The sequence below is a fragment of the Acyrthosiphon pisum genome, chromosome X (genome assembly GCF_005508785.2).
Source record: "Acyrthosiphon pisum isolate AL4f chromosome X, pea_aphid_22Mar2018_4r6ur, whole genome shotgun sequence".
Classification (NCBI taxonomy): domain Eukaryota; kingdom Metazoa; phylum Arthropoda; class Insecta; order Hemiptera; family Aphididae; genus Acyrthosiphon; species Acyrthosiphon pisum.
The window spans coordinates 38,429,727-38,449,531 of NC_042493.1; the positions used below are offsets into that span (position 1 = coordinate 38,429,727).

General features: G+C 27.2%; 3 protein-coding genes across 3 annotated transcripts in view; 1 reads left to right on the forward strand and 2 right to left on the reverse strand.

Annotated features, from left to right (window-relative positions):
* Nucleotides 1–19,805, reverse strand: part of LOC100158683 (galactosylgalactosylxylosylprotein 3-beta-glucuronosyltransferase P) — a 60,768-nt gene that overhangs the window by 30,930 nt on the left and 10,033 nt on the right. The gene's annotated exons all lie outside the window — the stretch shown is intronic.
* LOC107884505 lies at nt 621–3,944 on the forward strand. The gene is made up of 2 exons (XM_016806769.2): nt 621–971; nt 2,965–3,944. The coding sequence occupies exons 1-2, from the start codon at nt 803–805 to the stop codon at nt 3,660–3,662; spliced, it is 867 nt and encodes a 288-aa protein (XP_016662258.2). The 5' UTR covers nt 621–802; the 3' UTR covers nt 3,663–3,944.
* LOC103310210 (protein ALP1-like) lies at nt 1,183–5,318 on the reverse strand. The gene is made up of 2 exons (XM_008187707.3): nt 4,166–5,318; nt 1,183–2,731 (listed from the first exon to the last, which is right to left on the reverse strand). Exons 1-2 carry the CDS (start codon nt 4,495–4,497, stop codon nt 1,840–1,842), a joined length of 1,224 nt encoding a protein of 407 aa, XP_008185929.1. The 5' UTR covers nt 4,498–5,318; the 3' UTR covers nt 1,183–1,839.

Consider the following 19,805-nt stretch of genomic DNA (forward strand, 5'->3'; position numbering starts at 1 on the left):
AAGTACGACGCGCACATCAACGTCGAGATATGCACATCCATAAAGAGTGTCATGTATATCTACAAGTACATATACAAAGGACACGACCGTGTGACATTGGAAGTTGAGGAGGAAGATGAAATTGCCAAGTGAGTCTTAACCTTATACTACACTTAGCTATTTACACATGATTATAATTATTTAATTCCTAAAATTAAACGTGCAAATATAATATAATACATGTGTAGGGTATAATGATAATAATGGTATATGAACTATTACTTTTTAGGGCAGTTGTACACATTCACCTATACGTATTATATTATATATTATGTGGCTTGGTGCAAGAAGGGCCAATGTCATATGTTGACAATGTTCAGGAATTTAAATTTTATTTTGGTACTCTTAACATTCTGTACTTAATTATATTTGTTTTTATTCCATTGTATGACTCTCATTTTGTTTTCAAGTATAAATATGTACGTTTGAGTTGGACATTGGCCACCCAGGAAAAATAATAAAATTATAAAATTCAAAATAAACATTTTACATTTTAATTATAACATTCCATTGAGCATAATGTTAATAACTTCTAATTGATTTCAAAATTGCCAATGCCAATGTCTAATTTGGTCATACAGCGTAAAGGTACGGCCCCACTGAACGCGATTTGCGATTTTGCGTTTTGCGATTGCGTTTTGCGTTTTTACGATTTTATCAAAATTATAGAATAACTATGACGTGGCCACACTGTCAGCGTTTCGCGTTTTGCGTTTTACGATATATCGCTTTTAACGCAGATAAATCAAAATAGTTTGTTTTCATGCGATTAATCGTTCTTGAAAAGTCCACGATGTCGGTTGATTCAGAAAAATTAGCTGCTGCAGTTTTTTTAAAAGAACCAATTTGGAACCCTCGCCATGCTGGTCATAGAAGTAGGACCATTATTCAACAGTGTTGGTCTGATTTAAGCAAAGAGATGATTGTAGATGGTAAGTAGGTACAATACAGGTTATATTACAAAAATAAATACAAAATATAAATTAGGTATCCAAGTTCACTTTATTTTAATATTTTACATATTACGTATATTGGCATATAGCTTTATTTATTAAACACTTAAAAGTATTAAGAAATAAGAATTAAGTATAAGTTATATAAACTTATAAGGAATAAATAATTAAGTAATATTATAATAAGCAATATTGCGAACTTTATAAAAAGTATAGGTACATCGTACATTCGTACATCAGTCATTAGGTACCTATTGGTATTACAATATAATATTATTCTGATACATATAGCTTATTGAACATTTACAACCATATACATTGATTATAAATAAAAATTATTAAAAATTACTCGATAGAATATTATAGATAACCGATTGGGAAATTACATTTGAATCAATTGAATAAGCTGACCATATGTTATTATTCTATTTTTAATAATAAAGTCGAAGTCTAATATACGAGCAGCTACTTATAAATTATAATGTACACAAATACAAAATATAAATAATCCAGACCTACGGTTTAAATGAAAATAATAATTATTCCTGTTTATATTTGGTTTTAAAATAGTAATACGATTTGATTGAAATTTAAAATTGAAGAACAATTATTACATCGTCGCAGTATATTTCACTATAGGTAAATAAGTTTAATAACGAAATAAAGTTAAAAAAAAAATGAACAAAATATATAATAATATACCTAGGTATGTCCCTATCCTATAGGTATTAAACGTTTTAAAATTTAAAAAATAAATTGATACCTGTGACAAAAGTCAAATAAATATTTTAAAAATGTAATACCTATTTCTATATGATATTATCAAAGTTACATTATCTACCTTCTGTTAAATATAGTCCATTTGCCAAGGAACTGAACCATACTCACTAATAAAATAGTCGGCGAATATTTCTCTGGCATCTGTACTAAATCTATTATTTCTTCTGCCGTCAGAGATATTAGCAATTTTTTCTTCAGATAAACTTTGAATAATATTTTGTATTGGTTGCTTATTATGCGTTAATACTACATTGTGCAATATGCATACTGCTCTTGTAATTATAATAGCATTTTCAATATTAGTTTCGATGGCTTTATTTAATATTCTCCACTTCGAGGATAGAATCCCAAAAGTATTTTCAACTGTGCGCCTTGCCCGAGAAAGTCTGTAATTAAATACTTTTTTTTTATTATTATTTATGAGTTGTTTGCCAGGATATGGTCGTAATATATTAACTAATAATGAAAATGCTTCATCGCCTATGAATGTGTATGGAACTTTGATGTTGGTATTTGGAAGTTCTGCATTATTAGGAATATTTAGTTCTTTATTTTGAAGTTTTTTGAAAAATTCTGAATTTTTTAAAACTCCGCCGTCGCTTTCCCTGCCATACGCACCAATGTCAACCATCACAAATTTGTAATTTGCATCAGAAACAGCAAGTAGATGTATAGAAAAAAAATGCTTGTAATTGTAGTACATTGAACCCGAATTTTGTGGCTGATTAATCCTTATATGTTTTCCATCGATGCTTCCGAGGCAATTCGGAAAATTCCAATTTTTATAAAAATCTTTGGAATTTGATTTCCACATATCAACTGTAGGTTCCGGCAAATAAGTAGGTAATAATTTATCCCAAATAGCACTACATGTCTCTACTACAATTTTTGAAATAGTAGTTTTTCCCATTCTAAAGGTGAAAGCTAAGCTTCTAAAACTACAACCAGTAGCCAAAAATCTAAAACATACATTTAAATGTTAATAGGTTTTGAACTTAAACTAGTTGAACTGATATTATTGCAATTGAAATAATTTGTTTTAAAATTAGACATTAGTAACGTAGTTTGAATTAATGTCATTTTTAAATAAAATATTTGTGATTGACTATGCATTAGCCATTATTTACCTATTTTCTATGTATAACTTTAGACAGTACATTAGTATTTTTAAAAACTAAATAAATATTTCTAGCGGAAACACTGAAAGCAAAATGGAAAAATATGAGGGACTATTATCGCGCTGAATTGAAAAAACATCCTTTAGGAAAATCGGGAGCTGGAGCTGAGGATGTTAGTAATTCTACGTGGCCGTTATTTAAATGTTTGTCATATTTACGAAATACAATGCAAACAAGAACTCGTTCCACAAACATTACATCGAATTTCAACTCGTCAGAAGAAGTAGACATTGAGTCAAATTCATCGCATGCATATGATGTGTGCCAGACTCAAGATAATGATAATTTTACACAATATAGTTCGAATATTATTGATGCCGATCTAGATAATACAGACTCCGATGTAAGTCCTGCAGGTGGATTAAAAAGAAGAAACTACGATGTACCACATAGACAAACGGCAGTAAATAATTTTAGACGGGAATTATTAAATATGGAAGCTAAAAAACTTAAACTTTTAGAAAACGAAGAAAAAGAAGATGAGGATTTGTTATTTTTAAAAAGTTTATTGCCTGATCTAAAAAAATTATCGCAAACACAGAAAATGAGGACAAAAATTAAATTTCAAGAGATTTTACTTCAAGAAACTTTAAATATATTACAATCAACACCAACGACAAATCAAACAACCGTGGTCAGCAGTTTTCCATATAGTGCCCAATGGCAAATAAATAATGAGGGAACACAAACTTTCGAAACTAATTTTTCTTAAAGTTTTTTTTTAACGTTGATTATTTAAGTAATTTTATAGCAAGACGCTAATTAATTGTTTTTAAAATTTTTTTTTAAATTTTAATTATTTAAAATAATTTAAGTAATTTTATAGCAAGACGCTAATGAATTGTTTTTTAATTTTGATTTTTTAAAAATATTTAAGTTTTTGTTATTGCAAGACGCTACACCTAGACCTAGTATTTAATTTAATATGATTATAACTTTTTAAAGTCAATTTTATTGAAGATAATTAATTGTTTTTTTTCATTTATTATGCTATTACATATTTGATACCTATTAGGTATATTGTTATTACATTTGTAATCAGCTGTCATAATTTAATATTATGTTTATATTTTTTTTATGTGGCCTACATTTAATATTAATTTACTTATTGTTTTAATATATGACCAAGTTGGTTTTGAACATGTTTTGATACTTGTTTTAATTATTTAGAATTATAAGTAAAAAAATGTAGGTTTTAATTTGATATTTACTTACCTCAGAGTAACTAAAAGCCTCTCTTCTGATGATATAGGCTTTCGAAAATTTGTTTCTGATTTCTGTATAGTATCTTTAATAGCATCAAGAACTATGTTGAAAGTTTCTTCATCCATACGGCAGTACTCAAAAAACTTGTCTGGATGCTTTTTTAGTTTAGAAAAAAGAGTATGATATTCACCTTCTTTTTCTCTATTTGTATTTAATTCATGTACCCATAAACGTTCTTTAAACATTTCAACTTTTGCTTCTATTGAAGCAGAACTTTCGGACAAAAGTATTTTACGCACGCGGTTTGAATTGAACGAAGTCATCTTGGCGATTAAAACCATTCGCCACAAAACAATAAAAACGCGGGACTGGCCCCACCAAAATCGTAAAAATCGCTGAAAAATATCGCTCGCATAAACGCTCGCATCGCAAATCGCGTTCAGTGGGGCCGTACCTTAAGCAATCCCAATGAGTGAAACTCAGTCAGACCTTGTCTAGCATCCCACATTTTCCAATCCAACTGTAGAACTCAAGTAAGTCATGAACTTCGTAACAGCTGCGTAGTGCTTATAATATAAATTCCCAGTATGAACAACTATAGTCTCAAGCAGAATAATTTACTTATTTTGTACTATTGATTACAGATTTTTATTATATGTTTCGATGCTTGTATTTCAAAATTATAACTTAAAATAATATATTGTGTTTTATTTGATTAACAAATTGTGTCGACCGTCACCCGTCGTTAATCAACTGTATTCTTGTCCTGAAAGCCAGTACGTCTTTAAATAATCGAATATACGAGTAAGCAGTGTTCTGGACGGTGCACTAAAAATTTAATATTTATGGTATTAGTAAACCAGCCATGGGCTACGGAACCACTTAGGCATTCCACATCACATTATAGTTACCCCAATTGTCAGCATATAAAAAACACAATCAAATATATTATCAGGTGAATATTTTTCTTTATCATGAAATATTAGTTTATTTATGTGTACTTATTTTATTTAATTATTTGAGAAAGATCTTGATTTCACATCGAGTATAATACCTACATAGATATTAGATATTGCCTATATAAGTTCTATTGTAGAGACCTACTAAGAAATAAAAAAGTAAGAAACTTATTAGTGGGTTATTTATTTTTAACATTACCAAATACAAAATAAACTAAAATATAAGCATATAATATAATATATTAGTATATTATAATCCAGATTTATTTTGAGATACTGAATGAGATTCTAAAAATCAAAAAGTTTTAAAAAAGCTAAATAAAAATGTTTTTTTTTTCAATTCGTTCATGTATGAAACGAATTTTTTGGCTTGAAAACCAATATTTTAGAAAGTTCAGAAAATATGCAATTTGTATTTAAGTCCGTATTAAAAATATATTATGCAATACTTTCTCATACCAATAATTTCCTAATTAGTAGTTCTGTTTTACAAGATCCATATAATTGATTATAATTAGCACAATGCCAAATTATGTAAAAATGTATAGCCTATAGTAGATACCTACCATACCTTCAAAATCAAAACTTAACATTCGTGCAGGGTTAAATTTATTTGAGTCATGGAGTTATAGTAGAACTAGCAGACCTAGGCAGTGATAATTAAATATATACCTAATATACACGATGTATATAATAATTAATATTATTATTATTTTTATTGTTTATGTACCAATATTTAAGTGCTATTAGTTATGTTTGTTAAAATTGTTATTGGTTACATAATTAGTTATTGCGGTTCTAATGTATTAATATATTGTATCTTTAACTTGGTTAATTATAATCATTAACTTTTTTTAGTAATGAATTATGAATTTAATTTCTGATTGCTTGTTAATTTGAACTTGAAGTAACTGTAGGTACCTATCTGAAATCTAAATATTTACTGAACACAAATTTTATTTTTTCATTGTTAAATGTTTATGTAATTTGTATAACTTCTAAAATATATTAAGTTTGAGTATAGTATATAAAAATTAACTATACCTATTATAATTTAATACACGTTTAATATAAATTAGGTACAAACAATAAATAAAAATATACGGTATTTTTACATCGATAGGCCTATTCCTGCATACTGCATAGTATATTATATTTCAAGTACCTAAGTATATATTTTTTATTGTATACAAAGGTATTTGTTAAAAGTCGATTTTCTGTTTTTAATAAGCAGATAATCTATTAAGTATTGGTTCTTACTCCAATTAAAGATACCTACTGATACGTCTGATACTAAAATAAATATCTACGAATGTCTGTTAGATTAACAATAAAATGTAAATGTTTTTAAACACAGGATCGTCTGATTTAATTTCGAGTGTTTGTTTATTTTATATACGAGAATGAATGTGCAAAAAAAAGGATCATATTTCATGAACGGAAATTACCAGTCTTTTAGTACACGTGTATAGGAAATACAGTCGTCAACAAAAATTAAGCAACGGATTTAAAACAGTAGGTATCGAAGATATGAAATTATTAACGGTATTTATACGCCTTTGGAATTTTTTGTTTCATTATATTTGACTATAATATGCAATTTTCCAATTTAGATATTATTGCATTAACGTTGCCCCGCGTTGACCTCAATTGCAATTATCAAGAGTCGAGTTAAATGTATTTATTGCCAATATTTTTGTATAAACTTCTTGGAATTTGAATATTTACGTAACTTTTTTTATGTACATTTTAGAACTCAAGTTAAAGTTTAGTTTTACATTTTTATATAAAAAAAACTAATTTCTATAATTCGCCAGACGCGTATAGAATACAACTGCTCAAAGTTAGCCCTATAGTCAGTATATTTGATTAAATTCGAAACTATATTATAAACAAAATGTACCTATGTCATCGTGATTTTATGTACGGCATGTAGACTATACGTGAACAAAATTATGACAGTTAGTTGATATTTTAAATTGATTAAAAACAGGCAGGATATAAAATATTATACTTTTATCTTGATGTCTGTCTTACATTATTTCAATTAGAATTGAGAACTGTCAATTGCACATTTTCAGAAAAACCGTAAACATTTTACGTTTGAAAATACTTCTTGGACGAAAAAACTATTGGAAATACCTATTATGTAATTGGACATTTTAAGAATTATATTGTATCTACTCTTGTTATAGAAATATGAAAGATCTAAAAACATATATTTTTTATTTTATAAAAACTATTTAGATTGTTTTGGTAAATTTATATGATATTAGTTTTTATTTATTGTTCAGGTATTGAAATAATGAAATGTTATATATATTATTATGTAAACCATCCGCCCACCTTAAAATACGAGAAGGTATAATATTGTCATATGGTATGAGACCTGAGTGTCTGATAACGACAATAAGACGTGGTATTCATAAAATATGATAAGAACAATAAATTAATTGCAATCATATTATTATCCGTAGATACAGTAACATTATTAAATTTATTTAATAAAAATGTTTTAGAAAAATGAAAATTTAAAAATTTAAAAATAAAAAAAATGGATGAACCTAAGTTTTTAGTTTTATTTTTCACTCTTTCTACTTGATTTACATTTTTTGCTTTTAATATCTTTAAATATTGTCGCCAAAATTAAATTCCGCACGCACACAGTTTTTATAAACTAATTAATTAGATTAAATTCTAATTTTAAGTTTAAATTAAATATGTAAGTAGGTATATGAACGTCGCGCGTCGGTGGTATTTAACGATATTTTTAATAATTATCAAAATATTTTGGGTGGTTGAATTCCGTATAACACTAAAATTTTATATCGTAAGTCTTGTGGTAAGGAAATATTAATGAGCACTCGCTTTTAAAAAAAATCATGTACAAAACGAGGTACACCAATTTTTTGTTCGCAAAAATTGTCACGTTTAAATTAAAAATAATCCATCTTGAACTTATAAGGGAGATAAGTGAAACGAGAATGAGGTTCCAACAAGGATGAGTGCCGAGTGATGTTTTATGCCATCTGACTGATAAAAAATAAATCTGCGTCAATCAATCTCACTTCTTGTCTTATTTATATTTTATAGAACTTATGACAAAAGGTACAAAGAAGGTAAGACTCATGGTGGAAATATACAAGGTTATTGCATATATACCCCTTCTCAATCAAATATCTTATGATAAAAACAAAAATGGCAGCCGTGAAGGGAGCCAATAGTAATCAAGTATGCATGCGCGGAATTTTGAATTTGTTAGCTTTTGGTCAGCGTATTTTTGATGATAAGAAAAATTAATATTTCTGATATACCTTTACGCAGCCATTTTGTTTCTGATGATAACAATCCGAGTCGATATGCAATAACCTTTATATATCAACCATGGTACAACTTTCTTTCGGGGGAATAAAATTTATATAGGTAACAAAAATAATCATGGTATCAATTGAATCCTGAAAATTGATAAACAACAATTTATTACAAGACGTGTTGAATAAATATGTTAAAATAAACATTTAATTAACCGCTACCATGGCAACGTCTGTCCTATTTTAAATTCGTACCGCGAGAAATCTGTCAAAAACCTGTCAGGAGAAATCCCATGTTTTTGCTTGTTTCGTAACGAAGTTTCACTCCAATAATACAAGCTTTTTATTCAAAAATACGCACATCTTTTGAACACGATTATTCAAACTGTGATATAATACATCTACTTTGCTCTTCGGGTAATCGAATAGAAATTCGATAAAAATGTCACATCAACTATCGTTCTCTTTCGACGAGATGCACAACTATAAAACATTGGGAGAAAATAGTATCTCTATAGTATATTATCTTTTAGGTATGTTCTCTAATGGCACATTTGTTATACAGACATATAATTATATTATATAATATTATATATTATAGTACCTACTTAGCTAGGTTATACTGTTAAAATATAAAATATTTCATGTCCGTCATGCTTTAAACAAATAATTTAATTTAAAAAATATATTAAATTCTGAGTAGTGCGATAAACGTATTGATTTTACAATAATGTGTGTTTGTGTTTAAACCTATATTGTTTATTTTTAGATTCTGAATAGGGTGACTTTCTACAACGACTTGTTCTTTGTGTCTTTCGTAATTTTTAGGAAAAGCATAACTACGAGGGTGGTTTCTGGAAGCAAGTTCTATCTAGTTGGTATTTTGGTACTTTATTTTTAACTAAAAATTCATTGTACTTTTCAGAATTATCGGGAAAAACAAAAACAAAATAACAAGAAAACTATAATATTTATGCTAAGTTAGTTTTCAACAAAATCAATTTTGTGTTTTAAATTTAATTCGTAAAATTATGAACAACTGTAGACATGACATATTTTTAACCAAATATTAATTTTTGGGTTTTAAGAATATTTTGTGTATTTATAGACATTTGAAGTAGTTTTTTTGATTGTAATAAAATGTTTTATTGCAAGTTCCTCGTTAGTTCTTCCACTAACAATTACAAATATAAAAAAATATTATATTTTTTTTATGGACGTTTGAACTTTGCAATACAAATTTTAACAAAATTCGTCAAAATCAAGAAAATATAGTTTGTAAAGTATATATGCATATAATATGTTGTAGCAGTTTAAAAATGAAAATGTAGGTAGGTATACTTGCAGCTATACATTTTTATAAGGCTAGAAATGTGATACAATATTTCTCATAAGTTTTTCTTACTGAAATAAAAAAAAGTATGGCGTAATCTGCGTAACGTATGATACATTGTATTATATTACTTGATATAATACATTGTGCGTTTGAAGTTCTAATTTTGACGAAATTGGATATTTAAAGATTTATCCTTAAACGACTTTAGTTATTTTGTTTTAATTCAAAGAAGTTTGAAACGTTCTAATAAAAAGTAAATTAAAATTTCTATACACAATGAAATTTTCAAAATATTTAGATTACTTTTAAGTTACTTATAGGCATTTAAAAATTTCCATTTTTTTGAAAAAAATTCATCTATGTTTATAGTCAGTTAAAAAGCTTGACAATTTAATACAAGGTTCTTCATAAGTTTTAATTTTAGCATTTGAAAAATATCAGATATTTATAGAAACATTTTTCTTTATAAGCGTTTGAAGTTCGATTTTTAACCTAATTCCGTCAAAAACACGAACATTTACAATTTATTTTCTAATTCAATGTTATAATTCCACAGGTTTTTTTAATTTTAATAGCTGAAGATTAAATATTTAATACAAGGCATAAAACATTCTATGAATATCAATAGTACCTATTACCTATATCATAATAATATGCAAATTTTTTTATAAGTTAGACTTTTGACAACATTGGATATATCTTAACGAAAAATAACGAATTTAATTATTATGATATACTTGCTTGAAGAAAAAAAATTCATATTAGTGTAAGTTTAACAATAGTCAATAATTATTATAATACTTAATATTATATAATAATTAACAACTAATAATATAATAAATCTGTGCGATGCTTTAGGCAAAACTTAGTTCAACATACCGTACACTAGGTAATATATACTAATTGCAGAACAAATTACTAATAATAATATAAATACATTTTGAAATATCCTTAGAAAAATAGATTGACATAGCCTCCACTCATAATCGCTTTTCGTATGTAATTAAATAAATAATACATCCATTGCACAGACAGCTACTTAATGATGATAATATACACTGGCGTTTCTTAAACTTTTTTATCCGTGGAACGCTTTTTTCTGTCCACTTTAATCGTGGAATCCCTATTTTTTTTTAAACTTTTTAGCTGTTTTTTTTTTTAGCTTTTAACAATAAGTTATTACAGCTCAAAAATTAGAAGTCTTACATCGTTTCAATACTTTTAATGCTTTATTTTATCTAAGGACTATTTTAATTAAAAATTATAATAATTTCATATAATAATGCTGTGTATACTGTATTTAATTCAAATAATATTTTAAATAACAGACAAGCAGGACTTCACAAATATAAATCAATAAAAGCACATGAGTTTCATGAAACCCTGAAAAGATCTCCGTGGAACACAGTTTAAGAAACACCGATATACACTACCTATATCTATTATACGTATATAGTGCATAGCGACTTTGCCGGTTTTTTTATGTGCCTGATAAGTGTCATCTAGTTTTGGAGTAGGAAAAATGCTTTAGTCTTCAACTTTGAGAGTGGTTTATTGTAGCTAATTGTATCTATTTGGTACTAAAATAGTTAATATTAATATCTATAGTCAATGGCGCGGTAACTGCACTTGAAACCTACAATACAGCAGAACGACTTCCTAGTTGTTTTTTAGTTATATTTGAAACATCACTATTATTTGTCTTGAAACGTTCCACGAAGTTAAATGATAATAAAATGACATTTTAAAACTGTTATCTTCGTGCTAAACGATGAAAAATTCTTATTATTATGCTAAATTACCTACACCTATATACACTATCTATATTGACTAGTTATTGTTGTATCTGAAACCCATTGTAATGGTTGAATGATAACATTATTGCAGTTTAAGTCGACGAGTAATAAAGACATTTTTGTATAGAAATATTGTATGTAGTTTTTTTATGGATAATTTATTCATGTTAAGTACTTGGATAACAGTACACGACTTTTATAATAAATTCATTATGTATCAATAATCATTTATGATAAATTAATTCAAAATAAATCCAATTATTGACTTATATTTTCAATAACGAATAATAAAACATTTGTATTGATAATCAGTTAGATTTAATTTTATAATAAGAACCTAATCATATAGTAATATAATTTAATTTTTTTGCAGATAACACATATTTTGTTTTCACTATAGATATTTTATATACTGCGTAATTTCAACTCTCAGTTCTAGGTTTAAAAAACATCATAACTTAGTACATTTTATTATTGTATTTAGTTAGACCACTGATCACTGTGCTCGTTTCCTTAAAACTAAACTAAAATATAAATATTTTCATTCATAGCCTATATCCGTGTTCTTTCAGCCTTCAGATGTTTTCCTCGGGGCTTTCATCTATTAAAAATTCAAAAACATTGTATTTTTTATTTATACATGACATTCGGGTTATAGCTTATAAATTATACTGTAATATTGTATTGTTTACTGCGATGACGCCAAATTATTTGATAGATTCAATTAATGATTGCACATTACAGGAAAATTTAAATGATTTTGATAATTGGTGTTATTTAAAACGGCCTATGTCATAATATTATACAGTTTAACATTTAATATAAAAAAAAAAATCCAGTATTATTTTTTATTATCAGCCTAATAATGTTTCCATAGTTAGTGAATACAGTTATTAACTTTTAGAATTATTTTTTATTCTAAACTATGTTATAATAATAGTCACATTGAATGATTTACAAATAAAGCTACGTGTTAAAATTATAATAATTTCAATTATACGAGAAATGTGTATTTTGTTTAATGCTTTTCTTATTTGGTAGTTTGGTACTCAAATAACTTTTGAATAACTCAAAATCTCGAACGAGTTCAAAATCATTTTTAACTTTCAAATTTAAGGAGGTGTTACCATTGGGTTTCTTCCTCAACACGATATTCGTGTCACTTTATTCTGTTTTTTTTCTATCTAATTTGCTTTATTGTAATTATTGTGTACAGATTGTAAATTGTCTTTCTTAATACAAAAAAAAAAAAAAAACTTTCAAATTTAAAGTGAACGTTTTCTGATTATGATGGTGTTTTATTATATTTTAATTTAGAATCATTAAATAAAACGAAGAACTGAGAAATGTATTTTTATAAAAAATATTTTATAACTATCTATAGATGGCCCTTATTTGTAGAATCGATGAAATTTCCGAATTAATTATGTTTCTAAGACTTGTTTACGATCGTCGCCTGCTAATATACTGATGGCAATAAGAATTACTATGGAAGTTTATTTTAATATAATTTGTACTAGCCGCCCACAGTTATTATCTTAACTAAACATTTTAAACATAAAAATATTGTTTGGTTAATGGACATTTTATTAATGATAATTTTTTTTAGATAATTTCAGTTTAGTTGAGTGGAGTAGTGTTTACCAGCTCCCATCCGAGAAGAATACAAAAAGAGCTGGTAACGTGACAACTGATACACGATTTCGTTTAGGTACCTAATATTTAAATTCATTTTATTAAACATGAAAGTATAATAACATACCTAATATACTGATAACGTGAATAATATCATCACTAGGCAAGTGCATTAGTTACGAAAAATGAAAACACGTAATATTTTTCCAATATCTGATAGTCATAATAAACTGTGGTATGAAGCTATCGCCTAGGTTACCTACCTACTGTTCACATTCTCATTGATATATAACATACAAGTGTATGTATAGAGCACACTATAATAGAATATATCAATTGGACACCGCCGGTAGTAATTCTGGAATTCATATATTATATTGTCGAGCTATAGTATAGAGCCACTATAGACATTGAAATCCAAAAATACGTATTAACGTCAAATCAATACACACCAGGCTTTGTCTATATCACATATACACACGCGTGCTCGCTTTGAATCGTATGTTTATTCCAATCCCACGACACTGCGTACCTACGATGCCACATTTTTTTTACATTTTATTTTGCTGACGTGCAACGGAAATGATAAAACGAACATACAAATAATTTTAACGTATTTCACCAGCGTTGTCTATGTGATACCTATACCGACATTATATGTTTTATACCTAAATGATTATTCGAATCAGCTGTGTGTCTTCAACGGTTAAATTATTTATACAGTCAACTCGCGATATAACGAATATCGATATAACGAAAATCTTGATATAACGAATAAAACTACCGGTCCCTTGAAAATATCGCGGTATAATATAATTTCGATGTAACGAACTTTCGATTTAACGAATTTTTTTCTCGGTCCCTTGAAATTCGTTATATCGCGAGTTGACTGTATTATGAGTTATGGCATCATATTATTTAAATTCAGTTACTGAAGAAAGATTTTCCAATATTTAACTTCAAAGCATCCGATATAACTATTTTTTATATTGTTGTATTCATAACTAACCTAACCTTTGGGCAACACGAAATTATCATGGAATATTGAACCACGGAATTGAATTTAATAAAAAAAATAAGATTATTTTAAATATAACTTTAGTTAGTTACATAATATCATCATTGTTAGTCAAAATTATTTAGTATGCCTAAAAGACGAGATATTTTATTTAAAAAAAACAACGTCCACTTTAATAATTGCATTACTGAAAAAAAGCTTTCACGAATGGCTTTTAATCGTTTTTGTGCTTTGTTTTTGATTCAATCAATTTTCGAAGTGCAAGTTTCGCTCGGTATGCGTTGATTTTATTTTGATAATAATATTATAATATCCAGAATAACACTTCGCTTTACATTAGCGAATCGAATATTATTTCACGACTCATAAGTAGACTTTATTTCTGTGACGCAGGGCCGTCCCTAGGATTTCGCAAGGGTATAAGCCAATTTTACCACTTTTTTCAAACGCAGGGCCCCTCCCCCCCTAAGGACAGCCCTGCTGTGACGAATGATGATAATTGTAGAGTATTATTCCAAGTTATAGAGTACTTACGTTTGAGGAAAAGGTGTATAACGTTACGAAAAATCGTTGTTTGGTCAACATTACACGTTAAACAAATATTCCGTATGAAGAAATGTGCGGTGTGACTTAAAAATATTTAACGCCTTCTTGTGTCAATAAAGGTAACAAAAAAAAAACCATGAAATAATTTATTTCGCGAAGTAAATATGCATGTATATTATTTCGTGTAAATACTTAATTTATTTTTCATTTAAACACTGTTTCATTGCTGTCCTAAACAAAAATGGAAGCTCAGAACCCCTACCCCCCACCCATGAATTCCTCACAAAGTGTTTACATCAACATTCTCATAATTAATGCCAATTTTGGTTAGTTAGTTTTTATTTTATATTAATACATTTTAATATGTTACATTTATACATTGAATTACTGTAAGGATACATCTTGAAATATTTTTATTAGAAAACTCATTACGTATAAATAATATTTAGAGTTGTCTAATAATATATTGATTTAATATTTATAGGTACGTTTAAAATAAACATATAAATATCGTTTATTATGTTCGTGTAATAATTACAAAGTACCTATATTACCCTAGTACCTTATAATTTTCAAATTTATAGATTCGTAGCACATTCTGTATATTATCGTACACGCAGTGCATAATATAAACCTCATCTCCCAAATCGAAATTAAAGGGTTCTACTATGGCACATTATTAATTACTTAATTCAAAGGAGATTATTTTAGGTTGTTATATTTTGTAGAGAGATGTTCTCTTAAAACCCCATTTCACTTATAATTTGACGTACCAAATATGAATATTAATAGTTATTTATGAGCAGACAATTTATACGCATATTTATATTAATTAATATGCTTAATTTTAAAATGCTTCACTTTTTAAGGTAGGTACCTATATGACGATATTATATTCGATGGTGGAGGGTATATGATTGCTCGGTTAAGATTAATGTATTATGCTAATTTCGCATAAACAGAGAGAATTATTTATAGTTAGTACGAATAATGTTGTAATAAAATAGTTCTATTATGCCATTTTGTATAATATGTATATGTATTGTATATATATTTAATTTCACAATTTCCATTTCTGTTTGTGACATGACATGACGTGAATGTATTCCATAAACATATTTTTTCAACAACAAATCCACCCGACTGGATCTAATATGTTTATACGAAAACAATATTTTTACTTAAATATATACACAATACGTTTAAATCGGTTTACATAAAATTCAATTTAATCAAATAAATAAATAAATAAAATGAACCCTCTTAAATATGTATCTATGTAACAATTTATCGCATAAACCTGCAATCTACGGTTAAATAATATTTTTGAATTGTCTATTTGTTCAAATAAATATTCTGTCTTGATCAACAACGGTTTGTAAACCATATAATCATTCTTTTGTGTATTTTCATCCTTTTAGCGAAATCGCTCTTTTCTTTAAGTGATGTTGTGGCATTGACGGGGTTCTTTAAAGCATACTATCGATGATCATTTGTATCCACTTCATGAAATGTACACTGTGGATTAAAGTTAGTTTTTTTTACATACACCATAAGAACAACATTTCACGGCGTAGATGGATTTTTTTCAACGTAGTGAAAATCGAACATGAGTATAAAACAATATTTTTTTCGTATTTCACAAAACTGTTTATTAGTAGATATAAACGATTATTTTTATTGCATGCAATGGGGGCGTGGAGCTATTTTTTTAGTAATGGAAAAATGATTAATATTTAATGTTAAAATTACGACTTTTTTGGGGGGATGTTTTAACTTTAAATTTCAAAGCATTTTCAATTACATACGTATAATATCATAGCAATGAATAATGATGTTATATTGATACTGTATAATACATACTACGTATGATATAGAAATAAAGAGTGCTATTTAATTCTTATTTGGATAGCCCGCCTGAAATAACTTGAAATTATATGTAAATTAGGGTTCGCTTTGATATTTGATCGATACAAATATGAATTCAATCCTACGCTTAACTAGCTTTTATTGCTAATGCAATTTGTTACCTACCTATTTTAACCGTCACACACACACACACACACACACACACACACCGATGTAGACTTTTATTTTATCGCGTATCGTGTTGTAGGAATTAAACCCTCGATAATAATTAATAATTTATTAGTCGAGACTCGTGACAAATCGAGTTCGATAATATTACACTGTAGGTAGGTACACACAATGTTCAAATAAAGCAGAACATTGCTCTATAATAAAGTTTAATGGGAACATGATATCTTTTCACGGTTATTTTCATTAAAATTTCGTACGTGCGCGAAGCAACTTTCTAAACGACTAAAGGCATTAAACACATAAGTTCCTAGACGTACACATCAATAAACGATGTAATATATTATTACATTCGTGTAGAGTCATTCACGATCATTTATTTAAAATAATCATACAGTTTGGATTTCAGAATAGATGCATATAACTATAATTATCGTTATAGCTATTAGTTTTTTTAGAAATAAATAATGACTGTTGCAATTTGCAGTTTCTTCCGCCCGTGTTTTCCTCATTTTACCGTTTGAACTTTAAAGTCAAAAGTCATCGTCGATCGTTTGTGTATTAAAATACATATTTAGATTTTCTTCACCACTGTAAAAACTATAATAAGTCATAACATTAAATTGTTACACTTTTTTTTTTTGAAAATGAATTGTTTAATTTTTATAGACAATATCATGTAGTTTACTTATCTACTTGCAGGTACATACCAGCAGGGAAGGAACCATGTGGGGTGGGCAAATGGTTCACCATGAAAGTTTTTGGCTTTACCATTAACTATCTACATCTACATTTAATTTCACTTATAAAGAAAATACAACGCATTTTTTAAGACTGTGCTACTGTTGGCTGTTGGGGTTCAGACGAGATGAAATTGCTAAAAAATGCAGAATTTACAGTTAACCGAAAATAAAAATTGCTCTTTAGAATATACTGGTTCCTGCAGAAGATACTGCGGTATTGGAACAAAAAGAACTTTTAGTACCAAAAACTTTTTGGAAATCATATAATATATATTTGAGTAGATTTGTTGTCAACTACTACTGTATAAAAAAATTAACATTTAAGTACTATCAACTCAAAATAAAATAAATATCTTAATTAATTTTTAAAATTAAGAGTACACCGCATTAGATGTTTTAACATAAATTAGTCATCTTACAAGAACGTAACATAATACATTTACGTTTAAAAGTTCGTGTTTAGTTTCATTTATTTTAAAATTAAAGTGAATTTATTAATTATCAAACTTATAAACACTTATAACTCGCTTCAAAATTAAAACACCGAAAAAAACACCTTCAACAAATTACAGACAATATTTTTATTTCATAGTTTGATAGTAAGTCGGACACATATTAGTTGAGTCCCAGACAACAAATTTTGTTTTGGTAAATTTTTTTTGAGATGTTATTTGCGTCCTGGCACTTAAAGTGCAAGTTAGGTACATAATATATACTGATTGAGTGATACTGGTTTATCGTTTATTGTCCGGCACATAACATTGCGTTTGACTTTATTTTCTGCATGCAATTCCAATGTAAAAAATAAAAATACCAATGCTTCATGGTACAAACTATATATATATATATATATATATATAATATAAATTTAACTTATAATAACTATAGAGCACAGATTTTTATGCAATTGTATATTATTTTCTTTTTTCAATAGTAATATTAACAACTCATAATAGTTTGAAACCTATAACCATTTTTTTTGCATAGTCCTGCATATTTAACAGGTTATTATACATATTTTGACAAAATTTAAAATGTATTGCATATTTAAGTTGGTTAAATTTTTGTTAAAAAAGGTAGGCATAAAATAATATTTCATCAAGTAGACAATTTAAAAATATCTTTTGTAAGCACTAAATAGGTAGAAGTTAAAATAAAGATAAATTCACTGAGTTGTTTAATTTATTTTAAATTATTTAAATACTTTATATAAATGTACAAACTAATTATAGTAATAATTATAAAATGAAAATCGTGCATTTAAAATTGTTTTTCCTGCGTATTTGTTACACATTTTTACGCTTTTGATTGCAAATTATATGAAATTTTGATACTTTTTGGTGCATATAAATCCGCGCTATAGTCATAAGTTATAACCATAATATACCTATATGTCATATCATATTCTCGGTTGTCGTCTGGAAAATGTAAAAATGCCAATGTCTCATACATAACATTATATACATTACAATATTGCATAGGTAAATAGGTTTACATTATAACCATATGTCATATTATATTCTCGGTTGTCGCCTGGAAATATCATATTCCGTTGAAATTTTAGTGTGTGCGTAACGTCCGTATTACGACGAAATTATTAAAATCAATGGTACTGAAGTTATGTACTGTGTTCTGAACTGAATAAACAGTCATACATTAAAGATAGTACCTACATAGTTACATAAAGTGAACATAAAGATTTAAATAATTTTATCATACGGTGTACGCATAAAAAGAGCCATGTTTTTTTAAAGTGAAAAATTATATCATTATTGAACATAATTTTTAAATCATCAAGACCCATGCAGTACCTACAATCGTATAAAATATAATAAAATATAATACAATACTTTAATGACAAATATTATCAATTTTTTTAAAAAGATAAGCCCTCACAATACTAGCAAAAAATATTAATATGTAAATGAATGAATAAAGATTATTTTTCATTTACTACGACTTGATCAATCGATCAATTCTACCGGAAGTTCCTAAATGTATACGAAAAATACACGACGCGTTATCAAAAATGAATATTATTACAAAATATTAATAAAGTCGAAAATTGTATGCCGTAAATTATATTTAAAAAAATAATAATGAATTGTTTTCATTGGGGAAGTAAATGTTTGTAGGTTTCAATGGGCACAATGACGTATTGAGTAGGTCCATATAATGGATGTATTAAATTTAAATTCCATGATCAATTATTGAATACGTAAAAGGGATTTCTGAGTGGAAACGGTGGTGTTATGCTATATTTATGAG

What these genes read in the sequence shown, in the direction of transcription:
- LOC103310210 (XM_008187707.3), bottom strand. Translation starts at nt 4,497, where the DNA reads ATGGTTTTAATCGCCAAGATGACTTCGTTCAATTCAAACCGCGTGCGT. An exon ending in AGGCTTTTAGTTACTCTGAG is followed by an intron (nt 2,732 to 4,165) that starts GTAAGTAAATAT and finishes TGTATGTTTTAG; the next exon opens with ATTTTTGGCTACTGGTTGTA.
- LOC107884505 (XM_016806769.2), top strand. Translation starts at nt 803, where the DNA reads ATGCGATTAATCGTTCTTGAAAAGTCCACGATGTCGGTTGATTCAGAA. An exon ending in CAAAGAGATGATTGTAGATG is followed by an intron (nt 972 to 2,964) that starts GTAAGTAGGTAC and finishes AAATATTTCTAG; the next exon opens with CGGAAACACTGAAAGCAAAA.